Source organism: Pipistrellus kuhlii, unplaced genomic scaffold, assembly GCF_014108245.1.
Source record: "Pipistrellus kuhlii isolate mPipKuh1 unplaced genomic scaffold, mPipKuh1.p scaffold_m20_p_24, whole genome shotgun sequence".
In the NCBI taxonomy this organism is placed as follows: domain Eukaryota; kingdom Metazoa; phylum Chordata; class Mammalia; order Chiroptera; family Vespertilionidae; genus Pipistrellus; species Pipistrellus kuhlii.
The window spans coordinates 2,177,693-2,204,523 of record NW_023425523.1 but is presented as its reverse complement, the minus strand read 5'-3'; the positions used below and the strand labels follow the sequence as shown (position 1 = coordinate 2,204,523).

General features: G+C 57.5%; 1 protein-coding gene across 1 annotated transcript in view; it reads right to left on the bottom strand.

Annotated features, from left to right (window-relative positions):
• TSPAN2 (tetraspanin 2) overlaps positions 1–8,255 on the bottom strand; it is a 29,170-nt gene extending 20,915 nt beyond the window's left edge. The window contains exon 1 of the mRNA XM_036452691.2: positions 8,116–8,255. Within this exon, the coding sequence (XP_036308584.1) occupies positions 8,116–8,184 (69 nt within the window). The 5' untranslated portion in view covers positions 8,185–8,255. The remainder of the gene's footprint in view (positions 1–8,115) is intronic.
• Between the last annotated feature and the right edge of the window lie 18,576 nt (positions 8,256–26,831).

Below are 26,831 nucleotides of genomic sequence, written 5' to 3'. Positions count from 1 at the left end.
AACAGTGACAAGTCCACTGCCATGGAGCCATCGCTCCGTGGCCCCGGCCTGGAGGAGGAGGTTCACGGGTGCCGTGCTGGAGCCTGCGGCCCCTGGAACCCTAGTTTAACCTTCCCAGATCAGATTCCCAGGCCCACCCACACCTCCTCTCCCGCCAGGCTCAGGCCGCCCCCCCAATGTCAGAACCAATGAGGAGCCGGAGGCACCGCCTGGGGTCCCCCTCCTTCTCCTGTCCCCGGGGAGCGCCTCCTCTCACTCCCTCCCGCTGTCTGCTAGTGGTCCCGGGCGGGTGGGCGCGCTAGGCGTTGGGAAGCTGATGGAGAGGACAGGACTCCGTCTGACAGGGAAGGTAACCGCGTAAACCAGCGGTCGGCATTCTGCAGCTCGAGAGCCACGTGAGGCTCTTTGGGGTCCCGTCCCCAGCTCTACCTCACCTGGTCCCGACGCCGAGAATGCAGTGTCTCAGCAGAACCCAGGTTAGACTCGGACAAGCCCCCGCACCTGAGTTATTAAACGTTAGCGTGGATGGAATCCAGTGGAAATCACGGAAGTCTAGTGTGGTGTTCCAGAGAGATTTTTCTTAACAGCAACTTTCCCAGAAACCACTGTGGGCATGAAGGCGGGAGGGCCGGGCCAGTTACAGGGGCCTGGACAGACCGGCGGACGCACGGGGGCCCGGGGCTTCCTGGGTGAGTGAAGGCTCCGAGGGCCCTGCCCCTGCCCCCGCCCGCAGCGGGCCCGTCACCCCCCGACTCTCCGGTTCACCCGCTGCCTGTCTCCGCTGCCACTCTGACGGCAGGGGAGGGCTCGGCCCGCTCTCTGGGACATTGGCCAACTGGCCGTCTAGAAAGTCTGCTGCTTCTGCGCGGTCACACCGAATGCGACGCCCTCACACAGCATCTTCACAAGCACACGCGTGTGCACCGAGCTGCGGCGTGCAGCAGCCGGAGGGATGAGCACGGGGCTCTGCGTCCTCCTGGTTCCCACCGGGCTCTGCCGTTCACTGTTTTTGATCCTGGGCCAGTCTCTGCCCCTCTCTCCCCCTCCGCCGCCTCGACGGCAAAGGGAAGGTAAGAAGATCGCCCCCCACGAGAGTGAATGAGTTTCAGTCGCAGACGCAGAGCGGGGAGGCCTGGCACTTGGGGTTATGATGAGGGGAGGCTTGCTCATGTTACACTCACACCGAAACGTGAGCCGACTCCAGGGACGAGACTCCAGTCCCAGGAGTCCAGCAACCGGCCCGCCGCCTTCCCCTGCGGATTCTAGGCTCGCTCTGCCCTCTTCCCACACCACACGGGACTCCCCAAGCCCCCAAACCGCCCGCTGTGCCAGGGCCTGAAGTGTTTATAAGACCCAGGAGAAGAAAGACAGGAAAAGTAATTTATGGAAGAACAACTCTATGTAGGCTGGAGCTATCCGGCAGACCTTCCTCCAACGATACAGACACAGGTGCCCTCTCCGCGCTGCCCAGGACTGCAGCCACTCCCCGCCCACGGCTACGGAGCGCTCGGAATGTGGCTGTGTGTGGTTTAGGAGCTGAATGTTAGATTCCTTTTCCTGCAGATAAACCTGCCGGCCTCGGTGATCGGGAGCAGAGCCAGCCTATGGGGCAGTGCGGGTCTGGACCGGCGTGCTCATCGAGGCTCCGCGCTCCCCTCCCCTCCCTGCGGCTGGGAGCGGGACCCCACCGCGCCTGGGCCACACGCAGAAGCCCGGCCTGACTGGCTGGGTCCGAGTCCCCGAGCCAGTCTCCCTGACTTGTCACATGTAAACTGGGGTGACAGCTGAGGGTCCCTGGGAGGATTAACTATACAACATGTAAAGCCCCCAGCCCACAACGTACACGAACATAACAGCAACTCTTCTCCTTCCAACGTGTCCCTGAAATTGTCTCTTGCTACGCACCCTTTCTCAGCTGCCATCGTGCTTTCCCTCGGCCTCACACTGGTCTGGCGTGCTTTGTGCACCCCTTAGCACCCGCGTTTCGGGAACGAATCTTCGGAAGGGACGCTGGAGAGGAGTTTTTAAAAGCACACCCCGTCTCCCGAGAAAGCGTGTGCGGCCTCAGGAGAATCACATGATCTTAGCTGCGAGGAGGAACAGCAGCGACACCCCCCTCAGACCACTGCGGTGATGGGGCACTGAGGTCAGTGAGGGAACTGGATCTCAGGATCCAGTGTCTGACCCCCGGCAGATCCCGGGAGCTACCTGACCGCAGTGCCCGCTGGGGGATAATGTCCGTCCCACCGGAGCCCACGCTCGGCTCCCCGTCCCATGGACACCAGCGGTTCCAGTGGGTCCATGTCCTCTCAGACTCACTGTCCTCACTCTGTTACCGCAGCGGGAGGAGCCAGCCTTGAGCGCCCTCAGTGTGTGGAGCAATTTTCTAGGTGATTTTCTGCAGACGTGGTTTTCTTGATTCTTTACCACAGTCTCCTGAGGGGTGTTATCAAACCAAGGGCTTGTACTTTCCCACTCGTGCTTCTAGTGTTTAAATGTGACGAGCACTAATGTGTTATTGAGTCTTTGTTATGCCTAGGTACCATACTTGCTACTTTAAATATATTTACTCATTTTTATCTGCACAAAGACCACGGAATGATGTCGGTACTTGATCACGCCCATTTTATGGGTGAGAAAACTGAGGCCCAAAGAGGCTCAACAACTTACTAACCAAGCTCCCCTGGTTAGTAAACGGTATAGCCAGGAACAACTCCAGGCAACGTGCTGCCAGTGACCACCTCCCGGGCTCTGAAGTCCTGGCTAGGAATTGCCAGGCTGCCGAGACCTGCCCGGGTCTACCAGATGGCTGGACCTGGAGCTCTGGCCTCTGCAGACCAGGCCGTCAGTGAGTCCCCGCCCTCCCAACACGGGGTCTTCCCGTCCACATGAGGGGCGGCTGGGCCACGGCTACTCTCTTCCCATCCTGACAGAAACCGGAAATAAAGACCATCCTGCAACAAGGCCCAGGGAATTCCTATCGGCCTCCTGGGTGGTCTAGCTTCTCGGTGGGCCCCAAAGAATACTCCCTTCGGGTGTTTCTTTACAGCGGCCTGTCTCAGCAGGCCGGGGGGCTGAGGTGACGGTTTGAAAGAGGTTTGGGGAAGCGGAGGAGGCGACCTCTGTCAGCTGCCGTCGGTTCAAACATTTTCCACTCCCCGGCCACGTGACACCGTCTCCACAGACGGCACCTGCCAGGCATCGCCGAGCGAAACCCGGAGCGGCATCGGTCCCGGCGGGGAGGACAGGGCGGCCTCAGACGGGCCATATATGGCATCTGCCTCTCACAGCGAGCGGCCCCGCTTCCTGCCGGCGGGTAACCCGGGCAGCGGACGCACAATGCTAGGAAAGCGCCCAGCGCACAACAAACGGAGGAATAAACAGCCCAGGTTCCTCTCTGCACCGCCGTGTGCGGCTGGCCGGACTGGGTGTGTTACTTAGGTTGCTAAGCAACGGAGGAAGAAAATAAAGGCGATTTCGGCGCAGGGCATGGAGCTACGCTGTGCAGTGTGATTACAGCATCCGGATTTAGACCCAACAGGACTAGACAGGGTTTCTTTAAGGTTAGACGCCAACCATGATAACAGAAATCAATTCAGTGGGGTTCATGGCTGGGCTTTTCTTCTTCTTATTATTATTATTTAATCCAACGGTGATGCCAGCCTGGCAAGCTCAAATTGAATGCTTATGAAATCAGGAGCAGCCGAAGCTGGTTTGGCTCAGTGGATAGAGCCGTCGGCCTGTGGACTGAAGGGTCCCGGGTTCGATTACGGTCGGGGGCATGCACCTTGGTTGCGGGCACATCCCCACTAGGGGGTGTGCAAGAGGCAGCTGATCGATGTTCCTCTCTCATCGATGTTTCTAACTCTCTGTCCCTCTCTCTTCCTCCCTGTAAAAAATCAACAAAATATATTAAAAATAAAGGAAAATCAGGAGCACTGTCTAAGATGACTTCAACCAACCTGCCCGAGGAGGTGCCAAACGGTCTGTTAAACTGCAGACCCGTAAGGCCCGGGTACCCCGCCCAGGCCTCCGCGCCCCCGGGGAGTTCCCGGCAGGAAGGGGGCGCTGTCACTGGGGACCTTCTGCCTCCGAAGGGCGGGCGCCCAGCATCCGAGAGTGTGTACGCAGGACCTGAGTCCCCGCTGAAGCCGCTCCTTCCGGGAACACTGCCCCCACCCCCCGCCCTCCGCACCCCCCCAGCCCCTCCCGCCAGGAAAAGCAACCTCAGAACCTGGGGAGGGACTTCTCAGAATCGGGTTCCCTCAGCCACAGTGGAGGGAGGCATCTAGATAGCTTATCCCAGACCCTCACTTTCCCTAAACCAGTGGTCGGCAAACTGCGGCTCCAGAGCCACTTGTGGTTCTTTGGCCCCTTGAGTGTGGCTCTTCCACAAAACACCATGGCCCAGGCGAGTCTATGTTGAAGAAGTGGCGTTAGAAGAAGTTTAAGTTTAAAAAATGTGGCTCTCCAAAGACATTTCAATCTTTGCGCTGTTGATATTTGGCTCTGTGGACGAATGAGTTTGCCGACCATGGCCCTAAATCATCAGGTACCTGTTTCAGTTCGCCCCTTTCCCTTTGGTTGTGCAAGCATAGACGCAGGAGGCTGCCCAGGGTGTGGGAAGGCTGCCTGTGGCAGCTGCTGTTCCAGGACCTCAGTCTCCCCCCCACCCCCCATGGAATTAGGGGACAGGAAGGCCCCCTGTGCCCCTCCTGGGCTCAGTCTGTGCGAGCAAAGGGCAAACCAGTAGGTAATCAGCAGGAAGAGAGGCCTCGGTCCTCCAGGTAAAGCCGAGAATCGATTACCCGTGCAAATAGCAAAGTCCGCCTGCACCAAGCTCTCTACCCTGGCGTTCGTGTGTTCCTGCTGCAGACGGTGACTGAGTGCCTCCTGTGTGCTGGGCCTTTTCTGGCCACGGAGATGCAGCCGTGAACTGAAGGGGGGAAATCCCCGCTCTCAGCGTGCTCTCAGCTCCAGTGGGAAAGCCCGCAGTACAGACTGAAGGTAACGCCTGGTTATCCTAAAGCGGAGACGACTGCAGTCACCTGGCAAACATACACCCTCCCCCACACTGAGGGGTGAGGGGAGAGCCAGCGTTTACGAGGCCTCTACGCCCAGGCACTCCGCAGTCACAGCGTGTGAGCACTCGCTTTGCGCCAGGCTCCCGGGGAGGCGAGCTCAGATACGCTCCCTGATTCCCTTCCGGCCTCTCGGCAACCCTGCTCCCCTAACTGTACAGACGGGGGAACGGCTGGAAGTCAGCAGTCATCGCTCCGGCACACCCTGCCGGGGTCTCGGCATGAGCCTGATCCCTTCACCAGATGGTGGTCACACCCTCCCTCGCTCTGCTCCTCAGCCGGCAGGCCGTGTCCCCCCCTCCCTGCCCCCCTCCATCCCTCCAGCCCTCTGGTTCAGCTGAGACATCTCCCTTCTCCAGAAGGACTGTCCTGACTCTCACTATGGCTGAGACCCTGTGCTGATCTCCTCCTTGAGGGGCATCTGACCCACCAGGCACCCAGGTGTCTCCGTCTTCCTACTTCCCCTCCTCACTGCCTCTCCGGCCAGGACTGGGACGTCACTCACTTGACTTTATTCTGTCCGTTTTGTCCCTTGTTCTATAGACATCGGTCTCATGTCCTCCACTAGATTGGCTGCTTAGAGAACAGTGTTCTATGTTTATAAATTATATATGTTCACTAGAGGCCGGTGCACGAAATCCGTGCAAGAGCAGGCCTTCCTTCCGCCGGCTGCCGGCACCAGCTGCCTCCGGCCCCGGCCCCGGGCCTCCCTCGAAGCCCTGACTGCGGCCTGAAGGTTGTCCATAAGGACGTCTGGAAGGACATCTGGCCTGATTAGCATATTACACTTTTATTTTTATTTATTTATTTATTTATTTATTTTAATACATTTTATTGATTTTGGACAGAGAGGAAGGGAGAGAGATAGAGAGTTAGAAACATCGATGAGAGAGAGCCATCGATCAGCTGCCTCTTGCACACCCCTTACTGGGGATGTGCCCGCAACCAAGGTACATGCCCTTGACCGGAATCGAACCCTTCAGTCTCCGAGCCGACGCTCTATCCGTTGAGCCAAACCGGTTTCGGCTGCTTTTATTATCTTAGATACGTTACATATCTATGTATACATGTGTAAATTATCTTTATAATGCTTGTTTAAGAATTATTTAACCGAGTGGCTCTCGAACTTGAGTGTGAATCAGGACGACCGGAGGGCGTGCTAAAAGAGCTGACTGAGTCCCTCCCCCAGAGGGTCTGATCAGCAGGCCCGGACCGGGCTGAGAATGTGCATTTCCAACAAGTTCCCAGGAGATGCTGCTGGTGCTGGGGCAGGAACCAGGCAGGGAGACCACAGGTTGAGAGTGGGATGTACCGCTGGGCCGAGCAGCCAGGAGGCTGGGTCTGAGTGGCCTCGGGCACGCTGACCCCTCTGAGCCTGTCCCCTCACCTGCGAAAATGGGGACAATACGAGTGCCCACGTACGGGCCGTGTGAGGATGAAGGGTAGTCATGACGCCACGAGCACAGTACTGCCCCAGACACACTGGGAAAATTCAGGAATGCTTCCTCTTACCCCTGGCAAGGCTGGCACAACATCGAGCACGGAACAGGCGCCAGACCCAGCCCAGGAATCCTTCCTCAGGCTCACGCAGCTCCCCTCGGGTTTGCGAGCGGTGGGAGCGTGACATTCCTCACAGACAGCTGTGGACGTTAGGCCAGACCGGCGGTCGGCAAACCCGTGAGTCCACGGAGCCAACTATCACCTGCACCACGATGGACATTCCTTTGGAGAGCCACATTTTTAAACTTCTTCTAACGCCACTTCTTCCACATAGACTCGCCCAGGCCGTCGTGGTGTTCTGTGGAAGAGCCACACTCCAGGGGCCAGAGAGCCGCATGTGGCTCGCGTGCCGCCGTTTGCACACCACGGAGCCAGACTATTCAAAAGCACAGCAGAAAGGCCTGTAGAAATACCGCCCAGGTGTCTCTCTAACACTCAGGGGCTGTCTCCAGTGGCCTCCTTCCCCCTTCCCCCGATGGAGGTGCTGGCTGGCCTCGGAGAGCCTGAGCAGCTGGTCCCCCTGCTTCTGGGCTAATGGCTGGCAGACACCAGCAGGGCCCATCACTCAATCATTGATCAGCTGCGGGCACGGGAAGACACCCTCCCCAGAGTCAGCACCACCGCCACCTCCCCGCCCGGTGGTCTCAGGGCACCCAGGCCCCGCGCTCCCTCCGGCTCTGAGCGCTTCTTCACCCAAAGAGAGACCCCTGTTTGCCGTCCGGGTCCCCCTGAGCAGCCACCCTGGCTGACACTCTCCGCAGGGAGCCGGGAGGGGTGTGCGGAGCAGGCCGTGTCCCGCCCCTGTCCCCCAGCCCCTGGCGCCTGGGAGGGGGCACCCAGGGGCGGAGGGATGGCCTCGCCCTGGTCGGGTCACGGCCCTGGCCCTCCGGGGACCGGGAACCGCGGGCACACTGTTCATTCCATGCAAAGTTGAATGAGATCATCCCTGGGAGATGGTATGGAGCAGAGGCTGCGGGTGGGGGCTGGGGGGACGCCGCGGCCCCCCTCCCGCCGGGCCCCTTCCCGGGGGAGCATCGCCGCCTCCTCTCCTCCACCGGACCCTCCCTGATGCTCAGGAAACGGACCACCTCCCCCTTTCCCGAACCCTCTTCTCTCCTGCCCCAGCTTCCTGCACAAAACCACCGCGGCCAGGTGGTGGGTCCACGCACGCAGACGGGGTACCACCCCGGCAGCCCCCCCGCCCCCGGTGCAGGGTCCCCCAGCGCCCCGGCCAGGCCCAGCCCCGGGGGAGGGCGCGATCAGGGGGTGCGGCGGCTGGAGGGGCCCCGGGAGGTGGGGAGGGCGGGCGAGCGAGCCCGCACCCGGGTGCTCAGCGGGGGAGGGACGCCGGCGGAGCGGCTCCTCCGGGGAAGAGCCCGGGGTCCCCTCCTCACCGGTGCTCTTGGCGCGCCGCCCTCCTCCATCCCGCCCTCCCTCCCCGCCCCGGGGCCGGTCCGGACGCCCGCAGCGACCCGTCCTCCGGGGACCCGGCCCCGCGCCCCCGCCCGGCCCCCGCCGCCCGCGGCCCCCTCACCCAGAAGAGCAGGTTGAAGCCGAGCAGCAGGTACTTGATGCAGCGCAGGCCGCCGCGGAGGCGCCCCATGCTGGCCGGCGGCGGAGCGGTCCGGCGGTGCAGCCCCGAGCAGCGGAGCAGCCCCGAGCAGCGGAGCCGCGGAGCCGGGAGGGGGCGTGGCTAAACGGCCAGGGGCGTGGCCTCAGCGGGGGCGTGGCCTGAGGGCGGGGCGGGCCTATGGGGGCGGGGCCTGCGGGGACAGGGCGGGGCGGGAGCCCTGCAGGGGGCGCCAGAGGGCCCCGGAGGAGCCCAGCTGTGGGCTGGCCAGGGCCGGGGCGCCTTGCGGCCAGGAGGGCTCCTCCCCGGCTCTCCCCGGAGCGGGGGCCGCCCCTACCCTCCCGTTATCTGAGCATCCGCCGGGAAGGAGCGCCCCCTGGGGACCAGACCCCTTCCTGGGCGCTCCGCGCGGAGACGGGCGCTATGGAAACCCAGGGGGTGGCCCCGGGGAGGGAGACCAGTGGGACCCGAGGCCGCCCTGACGCCGCTGGCAGGGCGCGTCCCGGGCCCCCGGGCTGCGGGGACTCTTAACCCCGCCCCCTTCTTCCCGGGGACGGACCTTAATAGGCGAGGAGTCGGGGAGGGAGGCGCGGGAGGCGCTGTCCGCCCGGATGGCGCTCCCCGCCCGCCCAGCCGGCCTGCGGAGGGGGCGTGGGGACGGGCCCACCCTGGGGAGTAGCTGTGTGCGGAGATGGCAGCTAAGGGGGAGGTTTGTTTTGGTTCGTGAAGTGAGGCTGCTGGTGGGGAAAGCAGGCTCCCTCCCTGGCTGACTAAGTGCCTGCGGTCTGCGGTGCCAGACAGCGAGGGGGCGACGGGAAGGTGTGAACTGCAGGCGCCTCTGCGCGAATCCAGCAGAACTTTAATTAATGCCCGTGATAAGCCCGGGCCTCCGCTGCGGACACAGCGGCCCGCAGCTCCCCGTCCGGTGGAGGCAGACCTGTAGGCAGATCACTACCGCAGGGTGAGGAGTCTCCGGACCGCAGGGAAGGTTTGGCTGAGGATCGGGGCCCTGCTCCGGCCTGGAAGCGTGAGTCTGAGCAGAGGGCGGGGGCAGCCCAGGCAGACCGGGCAGGACGTGCAGGTGGCACCCGGAGGAGAAAACTGGGCCTCCTGGGAACCAGGAGCTGTGGACAGAACCAGGTGCAGCAGAGAAGGAGGTGAGCCAGGAAGGGGCTAGGGCACAGCTCTCAGTCCATCAGCAAAAGCACAAAGCTATCTTCAGGCCCCAGTTTCCTCATCTGCCACGTGGAGAGAGGAGTATAAAGACCTGGGAGAGCTGTGGAGACGAACAGGTTAATATGGGTCGGTGCCCAGAATAGGGCCTGGCTCAGAGTAAGTGCTAGATTAAGGGTTGGCCACTGCTGTACTGTATCTGTCGACAAATCACTGTCTACCATGGTGCCATCTTTGCCTACATCTGTGTCTTTGGATATTTTGTTTGAGTATCCAAAGTGGATTTTACTTATGAAAAATGAGTACAAGGCAGAGAAGTGAAAGTGCCGAGTCTGGTAATGAGCTTACGTTTCAAAGAGTGAAACAGAGGCAGAGATGAAAGTCGTTGGGTATGCAGAGAGAGGAAAATCTTTAGCTTTAATCAAACGCGTATTGTTCTACACCTATCATCAGTTCTAATATAAAGGCAAAACCGAAATGTAGCAGTGGTGCCTAGTTCGTAGTAGGCATTCAACAAATCTCTAGGCTGAATGAGGAACAATAATATTATATTTCAAAGATATGGCTGAATTTTAGGTCCCTATGACAAAATACATTTACAGATTCTATGCAATCTGGGAACAGAACACCTGTTATAACATATAAATCTATTGCTCTTTCATACTACAGTTTTGGCACACACATATTAGGGATAGAAGGTTGCCTGCTTGGCATAACAGATTTGGATTTTGAGTATAGCTTCCCCCCCCCCCCCTCCCAGGCCCAAAGTTGTGTCTCAGGGAAGCTGACCCTTGACAGGACGAGTTATCCTAACGGATAACACCTTTTCAAGAGCACGTCATTATGACAGCAGGGACTTATATTGAGTGACATGATAAGGAAGTTAGCCTCTGAGCTACATGTCATACAAAGCCACAGACAAGCTCTGAGTAGGGGGTGAGATGGTTAGATTTCTGTTTTTAGAATGGTCAAGTTAAGGCCTCAGGATGTTTCAAGGTGAAGACTTGAGATTAATGACAGCAGTTTAGGGAGAAATGAGAACCTGAGCCAAGGGCAGGATGGCGGGAGGATGAAATGGTGGTCAGGACTAGCATGGATATTTAGACTCCAATAAAGGAACAGGCACTGGCTTCCAGGATGGGTCCTGCTGTTGGCCTTCTGGGCCTCGCCATGAAGGTTATTGACCCGGATGTAGGTCTGGGTGCTCAGGCACGGTGCGGTCACTAGGGGGCGCTATGTGCCCAGGTGGGAGGGTTGGGGCAAGGGCAGGACCCCGGGATGATGAAATGCTGGCCAGGACTAGCCTGGATATTTGGACTCCAGTTAAGGAAGAGGCACTGGCTTCCAGTGTGGTTCCCGGAATGGCCTCCTGGTCCTCCACATAACTGTCTATAATAAGGAGGTAGGTCTGAGCCCCGGACGGAGGTCTGGGTCCTGGGCGGGGCTTTGTGGCAGGGAGGGGGTCTGAGCCCCTGGGGGCGGTCTGGTACCTCTCCTGGACATCCGGGTTGTGGAAATGGTGTCTGAGTTACAAATTGAGAAGAACACCCAGGATTCAAGACGGGATTCTGTGTTTGAGGCCTGGGCCCCGGGATAATCTTCTCGGCCCCGCCCTGATAGTCTGGGTCCCGGATGCAGGTGTGAGCCCAGGTGGAGGGCTGGGTCCTGTGAGGCCAGTACGGACCCGGAGGAAAGTCTGAGCCTCCGGGGCGGGTTGTGGAATAGTTCGGGGTTTCGCATAGAGATCCCGTCCCCTGGTACAACCATGTGTTCCAGGTTTGCCGCCTGGGCCCGGGTGTGCCTACTCGGCCCCACCGTGAACGTGTGGGACCCGGATGCAGGTCTGGGTGCTCGGGCACGGTGTGGTCACTAGGGGGCGCTATGGGCCCAGGGTGGAGGTTTGGGGCAGGGCAGATCCTCAGGATGATGAAATGGTGGGCAGGACTAGCCTGGGTATTTGGACTCCAATTAAGGACTAGGCACTAGCGTTTTACTTCCTGGCCCCGCCGGCTGCCCCTGGCGGGGATGGAGATCCGGGAGAGGTGTGCAGGCTCCCAGACCACCTGTATCAGGAATGAATAGGTAACGGGATATTTGATTCGTTGCCCTTGGTAACAGTTTTTCGGGCTCACCAGTAGGTGTCAGTGCAACCTAACTAACGTTCCCAGTGGATTGCGTACCTGCCAGCACACGAGTGAGAATTTTCTTACAATAGCAAAGTTCAGAACCTACTGTCCATGTGTTTGATTAAGAATATCTTAGGTAGCCGAAACCGGTGAGAGACTGAAAGGTCCCAGGTTCGATTCCGGTCAAGGGCATGTACATTGCTTGCGGGCACATCCCCGGTGGGGGGTGTGCAAGAGGCAGCTGGTCGATGTTTCTCTCTCATCGACATTTCTAGCTCTCTATCCCTCTCTCCTCCTCTCTGTAAAAAATAAATAAAATATATTAAAAAAAAAAAAGAATATCTTAAGTAGCCCTAGCTAGTTTGGCTCAATGGATAGAGCGTCGGCCTGTGGATTGGAGGGTCCCAGGTTCGATTCCAGTCAAGGGCACATGCCCAGGGTTTCGAGCTCAATCCTCAGGGAGGTGGTGGGGGAGGTTGTGCAGGAGGCAACCGATCAATGATTCTCTCTCATCATTGGTGTTTCTCTCTCTCCCTCTCCCTTCCTCTCTTAAATTAATATATATTAAATTAATTTATATATAATAATTAATATATATATATAATTAAATTAATCACATATATATATATGATTAAAAAAGGAATATCTTAAGTAGACTGTAGAGAAGTATCAGTCCTTCAGAAGTGTAGTTAGAATGGGCCGTTGCCCAGGTGTATCAGAGTATTGCCTACGGTATAACTCCCGTGCTCAGAGTTGCGATGAGCTGTGTGACACAGCGCTGTCAGCGGTGTGGAAGACTCGATCTTCAGTGCAGAATGCACACCTGTGGTGTGGCGTGTAAGGGTCACATGTGTGTGCCGCTCACACAGCACAGACATTGGCGCCCGGAAGCTCGCTGGTCCCTGGGTGGCAGATGTCCACCTGAGGACGCCATGGATGCCTAAGGAAGCCCTCATTGCCTGTGTGTGACGCCGGGTGCTTCCGATCGCGGCCGGGCAGCGCAGCGGGCCTGTGACCGGAGACGCCGGCCGCCCCCGGCTGTCTCTGCAGCCGCTGCCGCCGTGACGTGGGAGGACTCCATCGCGTGCAGAGGCCGCCGGCCGGACAAACAGGTTCCCGCAGAGCGAGGTGGAAGCCGCAGACCAGCCTTCTCATTCCTCTCGACACACCGCCTCCTGACCCCGCTGACCGCCCTCCGCTGGTTCTGGGTCATCCTCGGAGTTAAAGTTCTATTTTGTCCACACGGTTCCTCCAGCCATGACACGAGGCACAACCAGAGATAGACTGACGTACGGACAAAACCATGTGCACAAAATTACCTTTTAAAAAGCAACAGCCGCCGAAACCGGTTTGGCTCAGTGGTAGAGCGTCGGTCTGCGGACTGAAAGGTCCCAGGTTCGATTCCGGTCAAGGGCACGTACATTGGTTGCGGGCACATCCCCGGTGGGGGGTGTGCAAGAGGCAGCTGATCGATGTTTCTCTCTCATTGGCGTTTCTAGCTCTATCTCTCTCCCTTCCTCCTCTCTGTAAAATATCAATAAAATATATATTTTTTTAATTAAAAAAATAAAATAAAATCAAAAGCAAAAGCCAGCTTTCCACAGAGCTTTACGTATGTACCTGCCCTGTGGTCTCCCCTCCCAGGCCTGGGGTCTTACCCAGGGGTACGAACACCCACACCCACACAGAGGCCTGGGTTCGGAGCTTCCCGAGACCTCATCCTCCATCATCAAAGGCTGAAAGCAACTGGTTTCCACCAACAGTTAAAGGATGAGCATGTCACAGGTAACAGACCAGGAATCCCACCGTGACCTCCTGATTCACAGGCCGGCCCTCAGCCCCCGAGCCACTCGGCCAGGCAGGAAGCCAGGCTTTCCAAAAGAGGGAAAGCCACTCGGACACACACGGATCACGCAACATGCCTCGGCAGGAAAACCTGTGACTGACTGAAGCGGATAATGAAATAGATGTTAGCAACCCGGACCATTGCCTCAGAATCCCAGGCCCGTGGGACCAGCTGACCAGCCCCTCTGTGTGTGACCCTGTCCTCTCCATCTCCGGTCACTTACTGTCAGACAGATGGCACCCACTATGTACGTTCTCGAACCTTCGTGAACTTCTCAAGCTGGGAAAACTAAGCGTACAAGAGGCCGGCGTGTCATTCCAGCGGGTCTCCCTCGCTGGGGGTGGAAGGAAAGCCCAGGTGGGGAGGCTCATTCCGCTGGCAGAGGAGCCGAGGTCACGATGGTTAGCCTCACTCCTCGCCACTCCTCCGCAGACGGGCGTTCTGTGGTTTGGCCGGCGGGTGTCACATCCTCATTATGGAAAACGGACCGTTTCCCGTATCAGCTGCGTTTCAAATCAGTGTCAGCCTAATATCCGCCCCCCGGAGTGATCATGAACACTGCTTCTCCATAAAAATGCTTGGAGGAAGGAAGATGTTCATCTCCTCCTCCAGCTGGAACCAAGTGCGGGGATTAAACCTACATGCCATGACGGGGGAAGGAATCTCGTTTTCTCCGCAGTAGTTATGTTCAGGGGTTCTTCAGGAAACGGGGTGATGGCGCCACTAATGCCCCTTGCCCAGTCTCGGCAAACTCGGCCCCGAAGGGCACGCTCTTTGTCTCAGTGCCCCTCGCTGCGGGCAGCCTTCCTCTGGCCGCTCATCAACCACAGGTTTCTCTGTCTCCTCAGAACCAGCTTCCACACCGTCCGGTACCTGCTACGTACAAATCGGGTCTCTCTCCTCTTGTGTCTGCTCCCCACCCTGCAGCTTCCTAGGATGAGGTGATCAGACGTCCCGCTTTTGAACAATTTGTCCCACGTCTCGTGGCGTTTTAAGAAAGTAAACTCTCTCCCCTCCCTGCTGCTCCTCCGTGCTCCCCCTCTGGGTGAAGGGCACAGCAGCCCAAGTCTTCCCAAATCGAACGTCTGGGAGGTCTGATTGACCTCATCGTCTCTCTTACCCCAAACGAATCGCCAGGTCTTTCAGGTGAGCCGTTTGTGAGATCCCTCGCGATGGTCCGGCTTTCCCAGGTCTGCGATGGCTGCCTGAAGCATGTGAATGGTTCCCAGCATTCACTGCTCACCATCGCCAGGTGCTGGGCCAAGTGTTTGACGCGTGAGGATGTATTTCGTCCCCGATCTCCCCGCTCTCCACCCCCGATGGCCAGGGGAGGGCAGGTGGAGGGGGAACAGGGCAGGGTTCCTACGTTTGCCTGTCTCCGGCTAAAATTTTTTCTTTATCCCCTGGCAGAAGGGAGTTAAAAATGAAAGATTAGTTTTTCATTTGTGAGTTTTGTTCTTAAACTATCGTGTTTTTGAGCCTGCGCCTGGAGACAGCTTTGTTGTCTCTTATTGTGGGGTTTTCCACCCAAATCCATGTGATCTTTGCAAGAAGGCTTTTGAGCAGTGCTCTCTGATTCCTACGTTCCGTTAACAGCCTCTATTCCGTTCATATTAAAAGTCCTGTTGGGCTTCATATGTAGAGTCTTTGTGTTCAGATATGAATATTGGGCAAGGACACTCATAGGAGTAGCTTAAGCCTCTTCTGCCTCCAATAATCTGGTTTGATGTCATATTTAATGCTTCGGAATATGTGTTATTTCCCCAAAGAGTCTTCTTGGACCCTCAGCCCCGAGTCCCGCGCATTTCCTTCTGCGGTAGCGTCTCACACTCGGTTCACTACATTCCTTGTTAGATACAAGGTCATTGAGGTCAGCGTCACTGTCCATTTCTCGGTTGCACCCCAGGCCTGTGCCGAGGGCCTGGCTCAGAGAAGAAGAGCAGAATCTTGAATGAACAAATGAACCAGTTTATCAGCATCATTCCCACAGTGGCTCTCCGGCCCTCAGCGCCCAGGGGGGAGAGAACACAGAAGTGGTGTCCAGGCCTTTCAGCCCAACCGCGGCCTCGGAGGCGAGGCCTATATATAGACTCTCCTCAGAGTCAGGCTGCTGCTAAACTATTTCCAGAAGAGGGCTAGAATTAGCTTTCTCCATTTATGGGTGCTTCACATTTTTAGAAAGGGCTCTTAAAAGAAATTATTTAATCAAAAAATCTGCCTCCTTGATTCTCTCTGCCCTTTAGTCTGTTATAGTCTTGTAGATTTCCACTCTAAGTAGAAAACCCAAAACACAAACCCAGAAGGCTTAAGATGGGGGAAGGACAGGGTGGCATGCACGGAACCAGCTGAGCCCCAGAAAAGAGGCAGGCCTTGCTTCTGAACTGGGACATTTCACAGAAATGTGTGCCCTGAGGAGGGACGGGGGCTGGGGACTGGCGGCCTGAGTTTTAGCTTTGTCCTGTGAGCCCGGACCAGGACTCACTGCCAGGCGTGGCATCTGGTACCAGACGCTGCTCTGCGCGTTTCCCTGTGCGCCTGGGATCTGCCCCTTGTTGCTCCTGCCTGTCGTTGTCATCCGAGGTCTGTGTTTGACAGGCCAGCATCGCCTCCTCTCCTGAGCCAGCCGCTGCTTCTCCCCGCCTCTGTCCCTGGCGCAGCCGCTGCCCTGGACACACGGGGTCCGCTGGTCCTGGCCCCGTCCGCTGCAGCCACCCCCGCCCACACACATCTGCCCTCCACGGGGTCTCCCTGGGCGTCCTCTCCCCTCTCGCTGGCAGGCGGCCCTCGTCGCCCGCCTGGCTCGCTGTCCCCCCCTTCCTCCCTCAGCTTCGCCCCCTTTTAGTCTGAACGGCCTGCCACGGCCACACTGTTTCCTGCCACCCCTGCCCTCCGTCTGTCACCTGGTTCAAAACCCACGAGGGAGCCGAGACCCGTGTGGCTCAGCGGATGGAGCGTCGGCCTGCGAACTAAAGGGTCCCGGGTTCCATTCTGGCCAAGGGCATGTGCTTGGTTGTGAGCATGTCCCCAGTTGGGGGTGTGCAGGAGCAGCTGATCGATGTTTCTAACTCTCTATCCCTCTCCATTCCTCTCTGTAGAAACCCCCCCCCAAAAAAAAACCAGGTAGCAGTGTCCTTACGGCTCTGCCTCCACAGCAGGTTTCTCTGCTCCAGCCCCCCTGCCCCCTCACTCTCACCGTCCAGCTTTATTTTAGCTGCTGCCTGTCCTCACCGCCCCCCCTCCACCCCCAGGCTCACTCCCTGCCCCCTCCCTGCACCCCCAGCCTCCCGGCTTGTTCATCTGCCTCTGTGTGACTTGCGGTCTCCTCCGGGCCAGCTCCAGAGCCCGCCTGAGGCCCTGTCTCCTCCACAGATGCCTGTCGCAGTCAGTCCCAGCTTTCTCCACCTTCCCTTCCTCCCTCTCTGCGTTACTGTGAATCACACACGCAGTGAGCACAGCTGTCTGTCCCGGTCTCTCTGCGTTACTGTGAATCACACACGGTAGTGGGTACAGCTGTCTGTCCCGGTCTCTCTGTGTTACTGTGAATCACACACGGTAGTGGGTACAGCTGTCTGTCCCGGTCTCTCTCTGTGTTACTGTGAATCACACACGGTAGTGGGTACAGCTGTCTGTCCTGGTCTCTCTCTGTGTTACTGTGAATCACACACGGTAGTGGGCACAGCTGTCTGTCCTGGTCTCTCTGTGTTACTGTGAATCACACACGGTAGTGGGTACAGCTGTCTGTCCTGGTCTCTCTCTGTGTTACTGTGAATCACACACGGTAGTGGGTACAGCTGTCTGTCCTGGTCTCTCTGTGTTACTGTGAATCACACACGGTAGTGGGTACAGCTGTCTGTCCTGGTCTCTCTCTGTGTTACTGTGAATCACACACGGTAGTGGGTACAGCTGTCTGTCCCAGTCTCTCTCTGTGTTACTGTGAATCACACACGGTAGTGGGTACAGCTGTCTGTCCCGGTCTCTCTGTGTTACTGTGAATCACACACGATAGTGGGTACAGCTGTCTGTCCTGGTCTCTCTGTGTTACTGTGAATCACACACGGCAGTGAGCACAGCTGTCTGTCCTGGTCTCTCTCTGTGTTACTGTGAATCACACACGGTAGTGGGTACAGCTGTCTGTCCCGGTCTCTCTGTGTGTTACTGTGAATCACACACGGTAGTGGGTACAGCTGTCTGTCTCGGTCTCTCTGTGTTACTGTGAATCACACATGATAGTGGGTACAGCTGTCTGTCCCGGTCTCTCTGTGTTACTGTGAATCACACAGGGCAGTGAGCACAGCTGTCTGTCCTGGTCTCTCTCTGTGTTACTGTGAATCACACACGGTAGTGGGTACAGCTGTCTGTCCCGGTCTCTCTGTGTTACTGTGAATCACACACGGCAGTGAGCACAGCTGCGGGCCAGCTGCCCAGAGGGGTAAGAGGACGCCCTGATGGCCAGCTCTCAGGTGGCCAATGGAGAATCCTGACCCAGGGGGAGCTGCCCTGGCCCCAGGCCCGCCCCGGGCAGTGACCCGGGCTCAGAGCTCAGCGCTGAGAGTGACTGAAGGCCCCCGTGGCCGTGGCTGAGCGCATCTTATTCCCCTGCTGGTCCTGGGCTCCGGCTCCCGCGGCGGAGGCAGGGCAGTGGAGGCCCAGCGCTCTCCTCGCAGAATCCCCGCTTGGGCGCCTCGGAGAACGGCACCGGGCCCTCGGCTGCTGCCCGGCCTCGGCGCCTTTCCCTTCCTGTGGCTCCGTCTCCCCTGGGAATTTCTCGGGAATTTCCAGCGGGGGAAGCACAGGAGAGGAGCGTCTTGCCGGTGCCCAGAAGCCCATGGCAACGCGACAAACACCCGGCGTCCCTCCCGTTCCAGGCAGAGCAGCCTCCTCCACCCTCTCCCGCCGGCTCCTCCGCCTCAGCCGTGTCGTGTCCGTGGGACCCAGGCCCCTGGCTGTGCTGGGGACGGTCAGGGCCTCAGGCTCTCCCCACGGACCCCAACGACGCCGGCCCGGAGCGAGGGGAAGCGGCCTCATGGGCCACAGGGACCCACACGCACACAGACACCCGGAGGGGCTGTGCCAGGCCTGTGCCCCCGGCCAGGAGGCAGGGTGCAGGGAGGGACCCGGGAGCCGCCGGGGGAAGCGGTCCCTCCCGCCGGAGACTGAGGCCGAGCAGCCGCAGGAAGGAAGTTGAGGCTCGGCCTCCGAGGACGGGCCAGATCACCAGATCCTGGGGTGGCAGAGCGATTCCGGCGGCTGGCTGCCGGGAGACGGGATGAGCAGGAAGGAAGCCGTCACTTCTGTAACCGCTGTCTCACCCTCAGAGGTGCGCGGGCCGGAGGCCGGTCTGCGGGGCGGGTGGGTGCCGCTGGGCCAGCAGCTGTCCATCTGCCAGGCCGCTGAGCCCACGCTGCCCCGTGAGCCCCGATCAGAAGAGAGGGACCAGGACACGGAGGGCCGGAGGCCCTTTGCAGACCCCCCTTCCCCGCCCCGCACCCCAAGTCAAGATAAGAAGGGAAAGCTGCGTCTAACACATGATAAAGGAGCTTCTGTACAAATATCTCCTCCAGAGAGGGTGGGCCAGTGGGTAGACGGAGAGACTGTAATAACCAGGCCGGTTCACCTCGGAGGGCGCGTCCCCCGGCCACACACACACACACACACACACACACACACGGCTGGCTGCCCGGTGGCCCCGTGTCCGGGGGACGGTGCGCCCGGCTTCTGCCCCGGAGAGAAAGCAGAGCCGTGAGGCCCCGCCGAGGACGTCCTGGTCCCGGCTCCTTCCTCCCCGTCCCCATGCCCTCCGCCGGCCGGAGCGTGCACCATGTCCGTCCGGCCGCCTCCCCCGCCGGTCCCTGCCCGACGGCCGAGGCCCTGTGTGTTCGGACGGTTTTCTCTGCGGCACCGCTCGGGGTCCACCTCGGAGAGGGACCGTCTGCACCCTCTTGGAGTGAGGGTTTGTTTAAGGTGACCAGACGTCCCGCTTTTTAACCATTTGTCCCGCGTCCCTCGGCGTTTAGAAGTCCCGATTTTTTCCAAACTTCTTTTAACCGCCGAGGGGCGCGGGACAAATGGTTAAAAAGCGGGACTGTCCCGCCAAAAGCGGGATGCCTGGTCACCTTAGGTTTGTTGCCACCCTAAGGCGTGGTCTTTAGAACAGCTGATCGATGCAAGCATTTTCATGTATTTAGTGAACCACTCTTTCTTTTCTTTTTTTTTTTTCTTTTTAAATATATTTTATTGATTTTTTTTTTTTTTTACAGAGAGGAAGGGAGAGGGATAGAGAGTTAGAAACATCGATGAGAGAGATAAACGTCAATCAGCTGCCTCCTGCACACCCCCCACTGGGGATGTGTCTGCAACCAAGGTCCATGCCCTTGACCGGAATCGAACCTGGGACCCTTCAGTCCGCAGGCTGCCTACGCTCTTTCCACTGAGCCACACCGCTTAGGGCCTGAACCCTCTTTCTTAACCAGCCCCTTCTCCGTGGTGGAGCTGCAGGAACAAATACACGCAGCAGGACGGAGGCCCGCCCCTGTGGAGCTCCAGCCTCGTGGGGGAGGAAGACGATAAAACTCCGCTTGGGCTCAGCCAGTGCGGCTGGGTGAGCGCTGACCCATGAACCAGGAGGTCAGGGTTCGATTCCGAGTCAGGGCACCTGCCCGGGGCGCAGGCTCAGTCCCCCATAGGGGGCATGCAGGAGGCAGCTGACCAATGACCCTCTCTCCTCATTGATGTTTCTCTCCCTCTCCTTCTCCCCTCCTCTCTGAAATCAATAAAAAAATATAATGTTTTAAAAAAGCAAAAAACAATGTGTTTGTCTGACAGCTCTCACCTCTCTTTTCCTTTCTGAACTTGCCTGCAGCGAGAGGAGGGGATTTGTGCAGCTGTAATGAAATGACCAAACAAGGGAGACTGGCTTAGGATGCCTTCCGTGTGTGTGTGAGTGTGTGTGTGTGTGAGTGTGTGTGAGTGTGTGTGTGTGTGTGAGTGTGTGTGTGAGTGTGTGTGTGTGTGTGAGTGTGTGTGTGTGTGTGTGTGTGTGTGTGTAGTGTTTGCAGATTCTTCCTAGGATCTGCCTGGAGAGAGGTACGTACAACATAAACCAGTGCGTGTGGCAAACAGCTGTTTTATACGCTGAAAAGTCCTCCATCACCTGCTCTGTGTCTGTGGGTGAGCCGTGTCCACCTCCGGGCTCCCGTCTTCTGTTACATAACAAGGCGTTCGGCTTCAGTGAACTCCCGTCTGGTTCAGAAGTCCATCACTAAGCTTTCATTTTACCACAAAATTCCCAATCTACAAAGAAGCCCAGAAAAATGCCAGGAAATGTAACCTTTTATCAATGATTGTCACCGAGTCCTGAATTCTGCTGGTCATAGTTTAACTTAGTGGCAGTTTGAGAATGGAGCTGTTTATTCTCTCCACGGAGGAAAGAGTAACACCCAAATGCTTATTCTACTGGAACTGTTGTCTTTAGATTTTTATCACCCAAATGCAGCAGAAAAAATTCCCTTTTGGATTACCCAGAGGAAATAAAACAATTCACCTTTAATAGCAACAAATTAGCTCAGCCGGAGCCTGACGCATGCCTCTCGGGAAGAGGGCAGCCCCTCGACAGAGAGACCAAAGCCCGTCGAAGTCTCTGCAGCACCCCCAGCTCCACTTTCCTTGGGAAGTTCCCGGATTCAAGACATTCAGGACACCCAGAGATCCGGGTCCGACCAGAACGGAAAGTTTGTTTCTCTATCAGGCATGCTGATCACCCGGGCGGAGGAAGGACGGTTAGCTTCCCGGTGGGTGAGCTGGTTGGAGCTGAGGCGACCTTCTTTGCCCTCATGCCCATCAAATAGGAAAGTCAGTCCCGCCCGGGGCCAGGCAGGGCTGCCGCCTCTGCTCAGGGAGGAGAGCCGATCACCCCTCTGACAGCGGGAAGCAGAGGAGGGAGCACTGGAGAAGGTGACGAAGAGGGAAAGAGGCTTCTCACTCTTAGGGACAAGAAGCAGTTTGCGCCGTAGCCGGTGTGGCTTGGCGGGTAGAGCGTTGATCTGTGGACTGAAGGGTCCCAGGTTTGATTCCGGTCGAGGGCATGTACCTTGGTTGCAGGTACAACATCCCCAGTGGGGGGTGTGCAGGAGGCAGCTGATCGATGTTTCTAACTCTCTATCCCTCTCATTTCCTCTCTGTAAAAAAAAAAAAAAAAAAAAAAAAAAATCAATAAAATATATCTTAAAAAAAGAAGCTGTTTGCCTCAGAAACTGCCTTTGGCTGCCTTCCTCCTGTGCCCCAACATTCCTCATCTTTCTCTCTTTCTTTTTTTGGCTTGCCAACACATTTTCTCTTTTGTTGTTATTTTATTTGTTCCATCTCCATTTATCCCCGCTATGCCTTCTTCCACATTCCCCCACCCCAACACCGCCCTGCAATCACCACACGATTGTCCATGAGTCCTCTCTCCCTCTCCCTCTCCCTCTCTCTCTCTCTCTCTCCCTCCCTCCATCACCACCACCCTCCCCACCTCCACCCCCCTCGGAGCGTCGGCCTGTTCTCTGTCTGTGAGTCTGTCTCTGTCTCGCTTGGTAGTTCAGTTTGTCCTTCGATTCCCACGGGAGAGTGCGGTCACACGGGACTGGCTCATGGTTCTTCCCTGGAGCCGGAGGCTCGGAGGGTCACTGAGGCAGCGCAGGTGTGCTTGAGCGGATCCGGGGAAGCCTGTTCTCACGCGGGAGCTGAGGGAAGGAAGACCCGCCATGGCTCACCTCCCGCAGGAGCAGAGCCTGGTCCTCAGCCATGCTTCCATTTACCCCAATCCCACCAGCAGCCATGCTTCCATTTACCCCACTCCCACCAGCAGCCATGCTTCCATTTACCCCAATCCCCAGCCATGCTTCCACTTACCCCAATCCGCAGCCATGCTTCCACTTACCCCAATCCTCAGCCATGCTTCCATTTACCCCAATCCCACCAGCAGCCATGCTTCCATTTACCCCAATCCCACCAGCAGCCATGCTTCCATTTACCCCAATCCCACCAGCAGCCATGCTTCCATTTACCCCAATCCCACCAGCAGCCATGCTTCCATTTACCCCAATCCCACCAGCAGCCATGCTTCCATTTACCCCAATCCCCAGCCATGCTTCCATTTACCCCAATCCGCAGCCATGCTTCCATTTACCCCAATCCCGCCAGCAGCCCCAGCGCCCTCAGGGAGCCACGCCCGGGAGGTGCCTAGATCCCCCTGGTGGGGAAGGCAGGTACTGCAGACACTGCGGGGCACCTGTGATGTCCGGGATAAATGGGTCCATTCACTGGCACTGGAACAAACTCACTGTCCTGTGGAAAGGCTGTGGCAGGAGGACAGGGTACTGGTCAGGAGGGGCTGCGTCATCTTGGCAAACGTCACGTACAGAGCAGCGACCCTGGCCTCTCTGCAGGGGCTTGGAGACGTGTGCGGGGCTGAGGGCAGGCAGGTCTCAGCTGCCATGGAGGGTGGATGCTGGAGGGAGCAGGCAGGAAGGGGCAAAGCTGATGAAATAGACTTAACCCGCCCTCATTCATTCCCCTGTAGTACCAGTGAGACCGGGGGAAATGGCCTCGATACAGAATGCTTTTACTGAACCCTCGTGGCAGAGGACACAGCCTCAGAGGTGAAAGATGAAATAGAGAGGGTCCCGGAGACCAGGATGCCAGGACACAGGCTTTATTGAGAGCAGAGCACCCCTGCCGGCTGCTTCCAGAGAGAGAGGAAGAGGGCGAGGGCCGGGGTTCAAGCACCTTTAAGGGGAGGAGAGGGAACGGGGCTTAGGGCACTCAGCACACGCTGATGGGTGGCTTCATGGAAGGCCTATGATTAGGGGCCTAGGGACTCAGGAATGGGGGCTTAGGGTGTTTGGCAGGAGCTGATGGGTGGGTCAGTGCTCAGGAATGTCTGGCTGCGGGTGGGTTTACGTCTGTCCATCAGCTGGAGGCAGGGAGGACCTATCAGGAGGAGTTAGTTAATTCACAGGAGTCACGCAGCTGTAACAGTCCTTGGCTCCAGTGCCGTTCTCTTTCTATTACTCCAAGTTTGCCACGAGGTTATAAGCTTTAAAACAGCCCCAAACTATGACTGAGTTCCTGCTCCATTCTTTATTATCTCTCCCCGCCCCACACACACGCCTCCCCCAACGACCCAATAGGCAAGGTTGGTATTATCCTCACCGGCTCAGAGAGGTTAAGTAACTGGATCTACGTCACACAGCCTGCGCGAAGATGAGAGGTAGCTTAAACCCAGACCGCCTGCCCTGGCAGAGCTGTTCCCACTCTGCCTCTCAAAGCCCAGCACCCAGGAAGGCCAGGCCTGGGCCCGGTCTGCAGCGGAGAGCCGGATGGAACCGGATCCCAGGGCTCCCGGCCCGCGCTTTTTTGCATCTCAATGCCGGCCCTGAATTGGCGCTCGGCACCCAAAAGGCTTCCATTGTCAGTGCCTCTGTCAGGCGGGGAGCTGCTAGTCTGGGAGAAAGAGCTTCTTCTCCCAGCGCCGCCCCCTCGAGTGCTTGGTTCTCTCCTGGAACAGGCGCTGCACACTGCAGAGCCAGACCCCGGCCAACACCGCCGGCGGAAACGGCGTTCCCATTCATGGCATCGGACACCACGGACATAGACAGATGCTTCACTCCAACCTGGGGATACTTCTGAGGCGAAATCTAGAAAGAAAACCCCCGTGTCCGTTGAGAAGGAAGGCGAGTGAGAGGCTATCGGGGAGAAACGGCTGAAAGGAAATAGACACTGAATAATGAATTAAGGTTGAGGCCAGTTATTTTTCCCAGACGTAAGGGGAACTGTGTGTCATGAGGAAGTGGAGGAAACAGGTCCCCAGGGTAGGTGTTTCCGGGGCACAGACAGGCGAGGGGGGAGGGAAGCCCACGGTGTCCTCTGAGCACCGGCCGGCGTGCAGGTGGCTCCGTGTGCAGGTAGCGCCTGAGACCCTCTCCCCGGGACTGAGCCTGATCTGCACAGACGGACCTCCCCGTGAGCCGCTTTGTCTTCAGATGGTGAGATCGGGGGCCATAGACGGAGCTCTCAGCACTTTCCCTGCGACGGGCTCCGACCAGAGACCATCAGGATGACTGCATTTTCTCTAGTGTTGTGGGTGGAGGAGGCCAAAGGGGGTGAGGGGGCGCGCGGGGAAGGGACACATGTAATACTTTCAACAATAAAGATTTTTTAAAAGGAGATTGAACTTTAACCCAAAACTGACACAGAGGGTCCATGTAGCCGGGCTCAGCGTTGGCCACTGCTCAGCAGCGCCTGAGGCGTCAGCACTGCATCCTGGCCCGGGGGGCCCCTCCCGGGGATTCTGCTTTCATGGGAGCAGGGACCCGACCGTGACCCTCAGCGGTTCCTCCCGGCCTCCGAGGGCCTCCCGCAGCCAGGCCTTTGGGAGCGGACCTTTCTGTGGACATCAGCCCGCCCGCCGCCCAGATGAGCCGTGCTGTGTCAGGACCGGGTCCAGTCACCGGAGCCGTTTTTTTTCGTTTTGTTTGGTGATTATTAGGGATTCTGAACACATGCCCATCACGAGTGGCGTTGAGTCACCTCTTTAATGTGAGAAGTCACGGTAAGTCAGTGCCAAGCCTTTTCCCTAACACGGTAAAAGCCTTTTCCGCGTCTTCCTGTCAAATCCGAAGCTGCATCTTTAGCAGCTCTCTCTGCTCGCCTCGTGCGGAGAGTGCCGGGCGTGTCTGCTGTCTTTGTTCTCCCTCACCTGCCAACGCCTCCGAGAGCACCTCCCGGGAGCACCTGCCGCTGCCTCCCCCATGGTGCTCTGCTTCCTCTGGGAGCCTGAGCCAGGGAGGGGCTCCCAGCTGACCTCACTTCCCCCTCACCCTCTCACTCCCCCCGCACCCATGTCTCCTGCGGGGCTGCCGTCCCCGTTAGCGGGGGACCGCTTCTTCCCGGACCAGGCTCTTATCTGGGGGCCTCGCCTCCGGCCCCCTCTGCGTCCATTCTCTGCATTCTTCCCTCAAGTGCAGATCTGATGGTGCATGCCCCCGCTGACCCCCTGTGTTCTCCACATGCACTGCATTCCTGTGCCGACCGGCCTGCGGAGATCCTAGCGAAAGCAAAGATGCCTTTCCCGGTGCCCCGAGCTCTGAGGAAACGCCTGGGACTGAGAACACGTAAGCATTGTTAACTATTGGGGGATTGCTTAGCCGGGAGTGGCCTGTAAGGTGTGTCTTGAGCATCTGTTATGCGCCCAGCTAGGTTAGGTTATCATAGCCATTTTATCTTAGAATATGATATAAAAATTAAGGAATGTCTCCTTCCTTTGATAGCACAGTAAAACGTCTAACACATTTTAGTCTTCTAAACTTTTTATTCTCCTCCTCCTCCTTTTCCTTGCCCATCAGCCACTATAGAAGATTCAGAATAAAGATGTCTTAGCTTTTCTCCAGGAAGTCAACAACAGAACTTCGATGTCCTTGGGATATTTTACAGAGACACGTGGTCCCCAATGACATCGAAGGACCCTGGTATTCCTGACCACAGCGAGGCACCCGATTACCGGACACACTTCACAGAGTCCAGCGAGCCCATACGGCTGTTCTCAGTGGCGGAGGGGAAAAGGGAGACATGGCCGCCAAGGACATAGAGTAGAAGGACATGACGTAGCCTCTGGAGAAACCGGGGAGCCTGCCGTAGAACTGTGGCCTTGCTCCCACATTCCTGCTCAACACCCACGTTCCTTGAGGAGACCATGTTTGCTTCACACACACACACATGCTGCACGTATTTCCATGTTCTAACCTCTGCATGGGGAGATCGGCACGTAAGAGAATCTCAGTCACCATAAAAACAAGATACTCCCTTCTATGCTGGGATTTCCCAGTGTTTCTGTGCCCCTGCTTTTCTAGAAGAACCAGCTCTTTTCGTGGCCCATTCATAACGAAATCCCTCTTCTCATTTAGCAGGTCAGCATCCTCAGAGGGTACCGGGAGACCCTGCCTTCCCCCTGAGCAGGAACCAGTGGGTCACAGCTCACTGGAATCCCATCAGCGTGCACACAGTAACTCAGGGAGTATAAGCCTCGCTAGGGCCGTGGGCACTCAGCCCTTACTGGCAGTGGCTGACCGCCTGCAGGTTCCTGGACCCCCGCCTCAGCCTGCGCTCCCACAGGTACCCCACCACTGGAACAATCGAACCCGTGAGCTCCTCTCTGCAAGTTTGCCCTGTAGGTGCTTTTCATAAGCATCAGCAATCTGTTTAAAAAAAATCCATGGCTACGTCGTTATGGCAACCATCATACCATAGACTTATGGAAAGGAAAAAAAAAAATCCCACCTAACCAGCAACATCAAATTATCATGACAGTTTCTGTCTTAAATGCAAAAACGATGAACTCATTTCTAACCGGCAGAGCATAAAAATCAGGATAACGCCGCACTTTCAGACCTGATTTAGCAACTACATGTGATGGTGATATTGGCGGCCGTGGTGGGAGGTGACAGGATTGGGAAAGGCAGATTGGAAGAAATAAGAAGACTCAATGTTAGGCGCCTGTG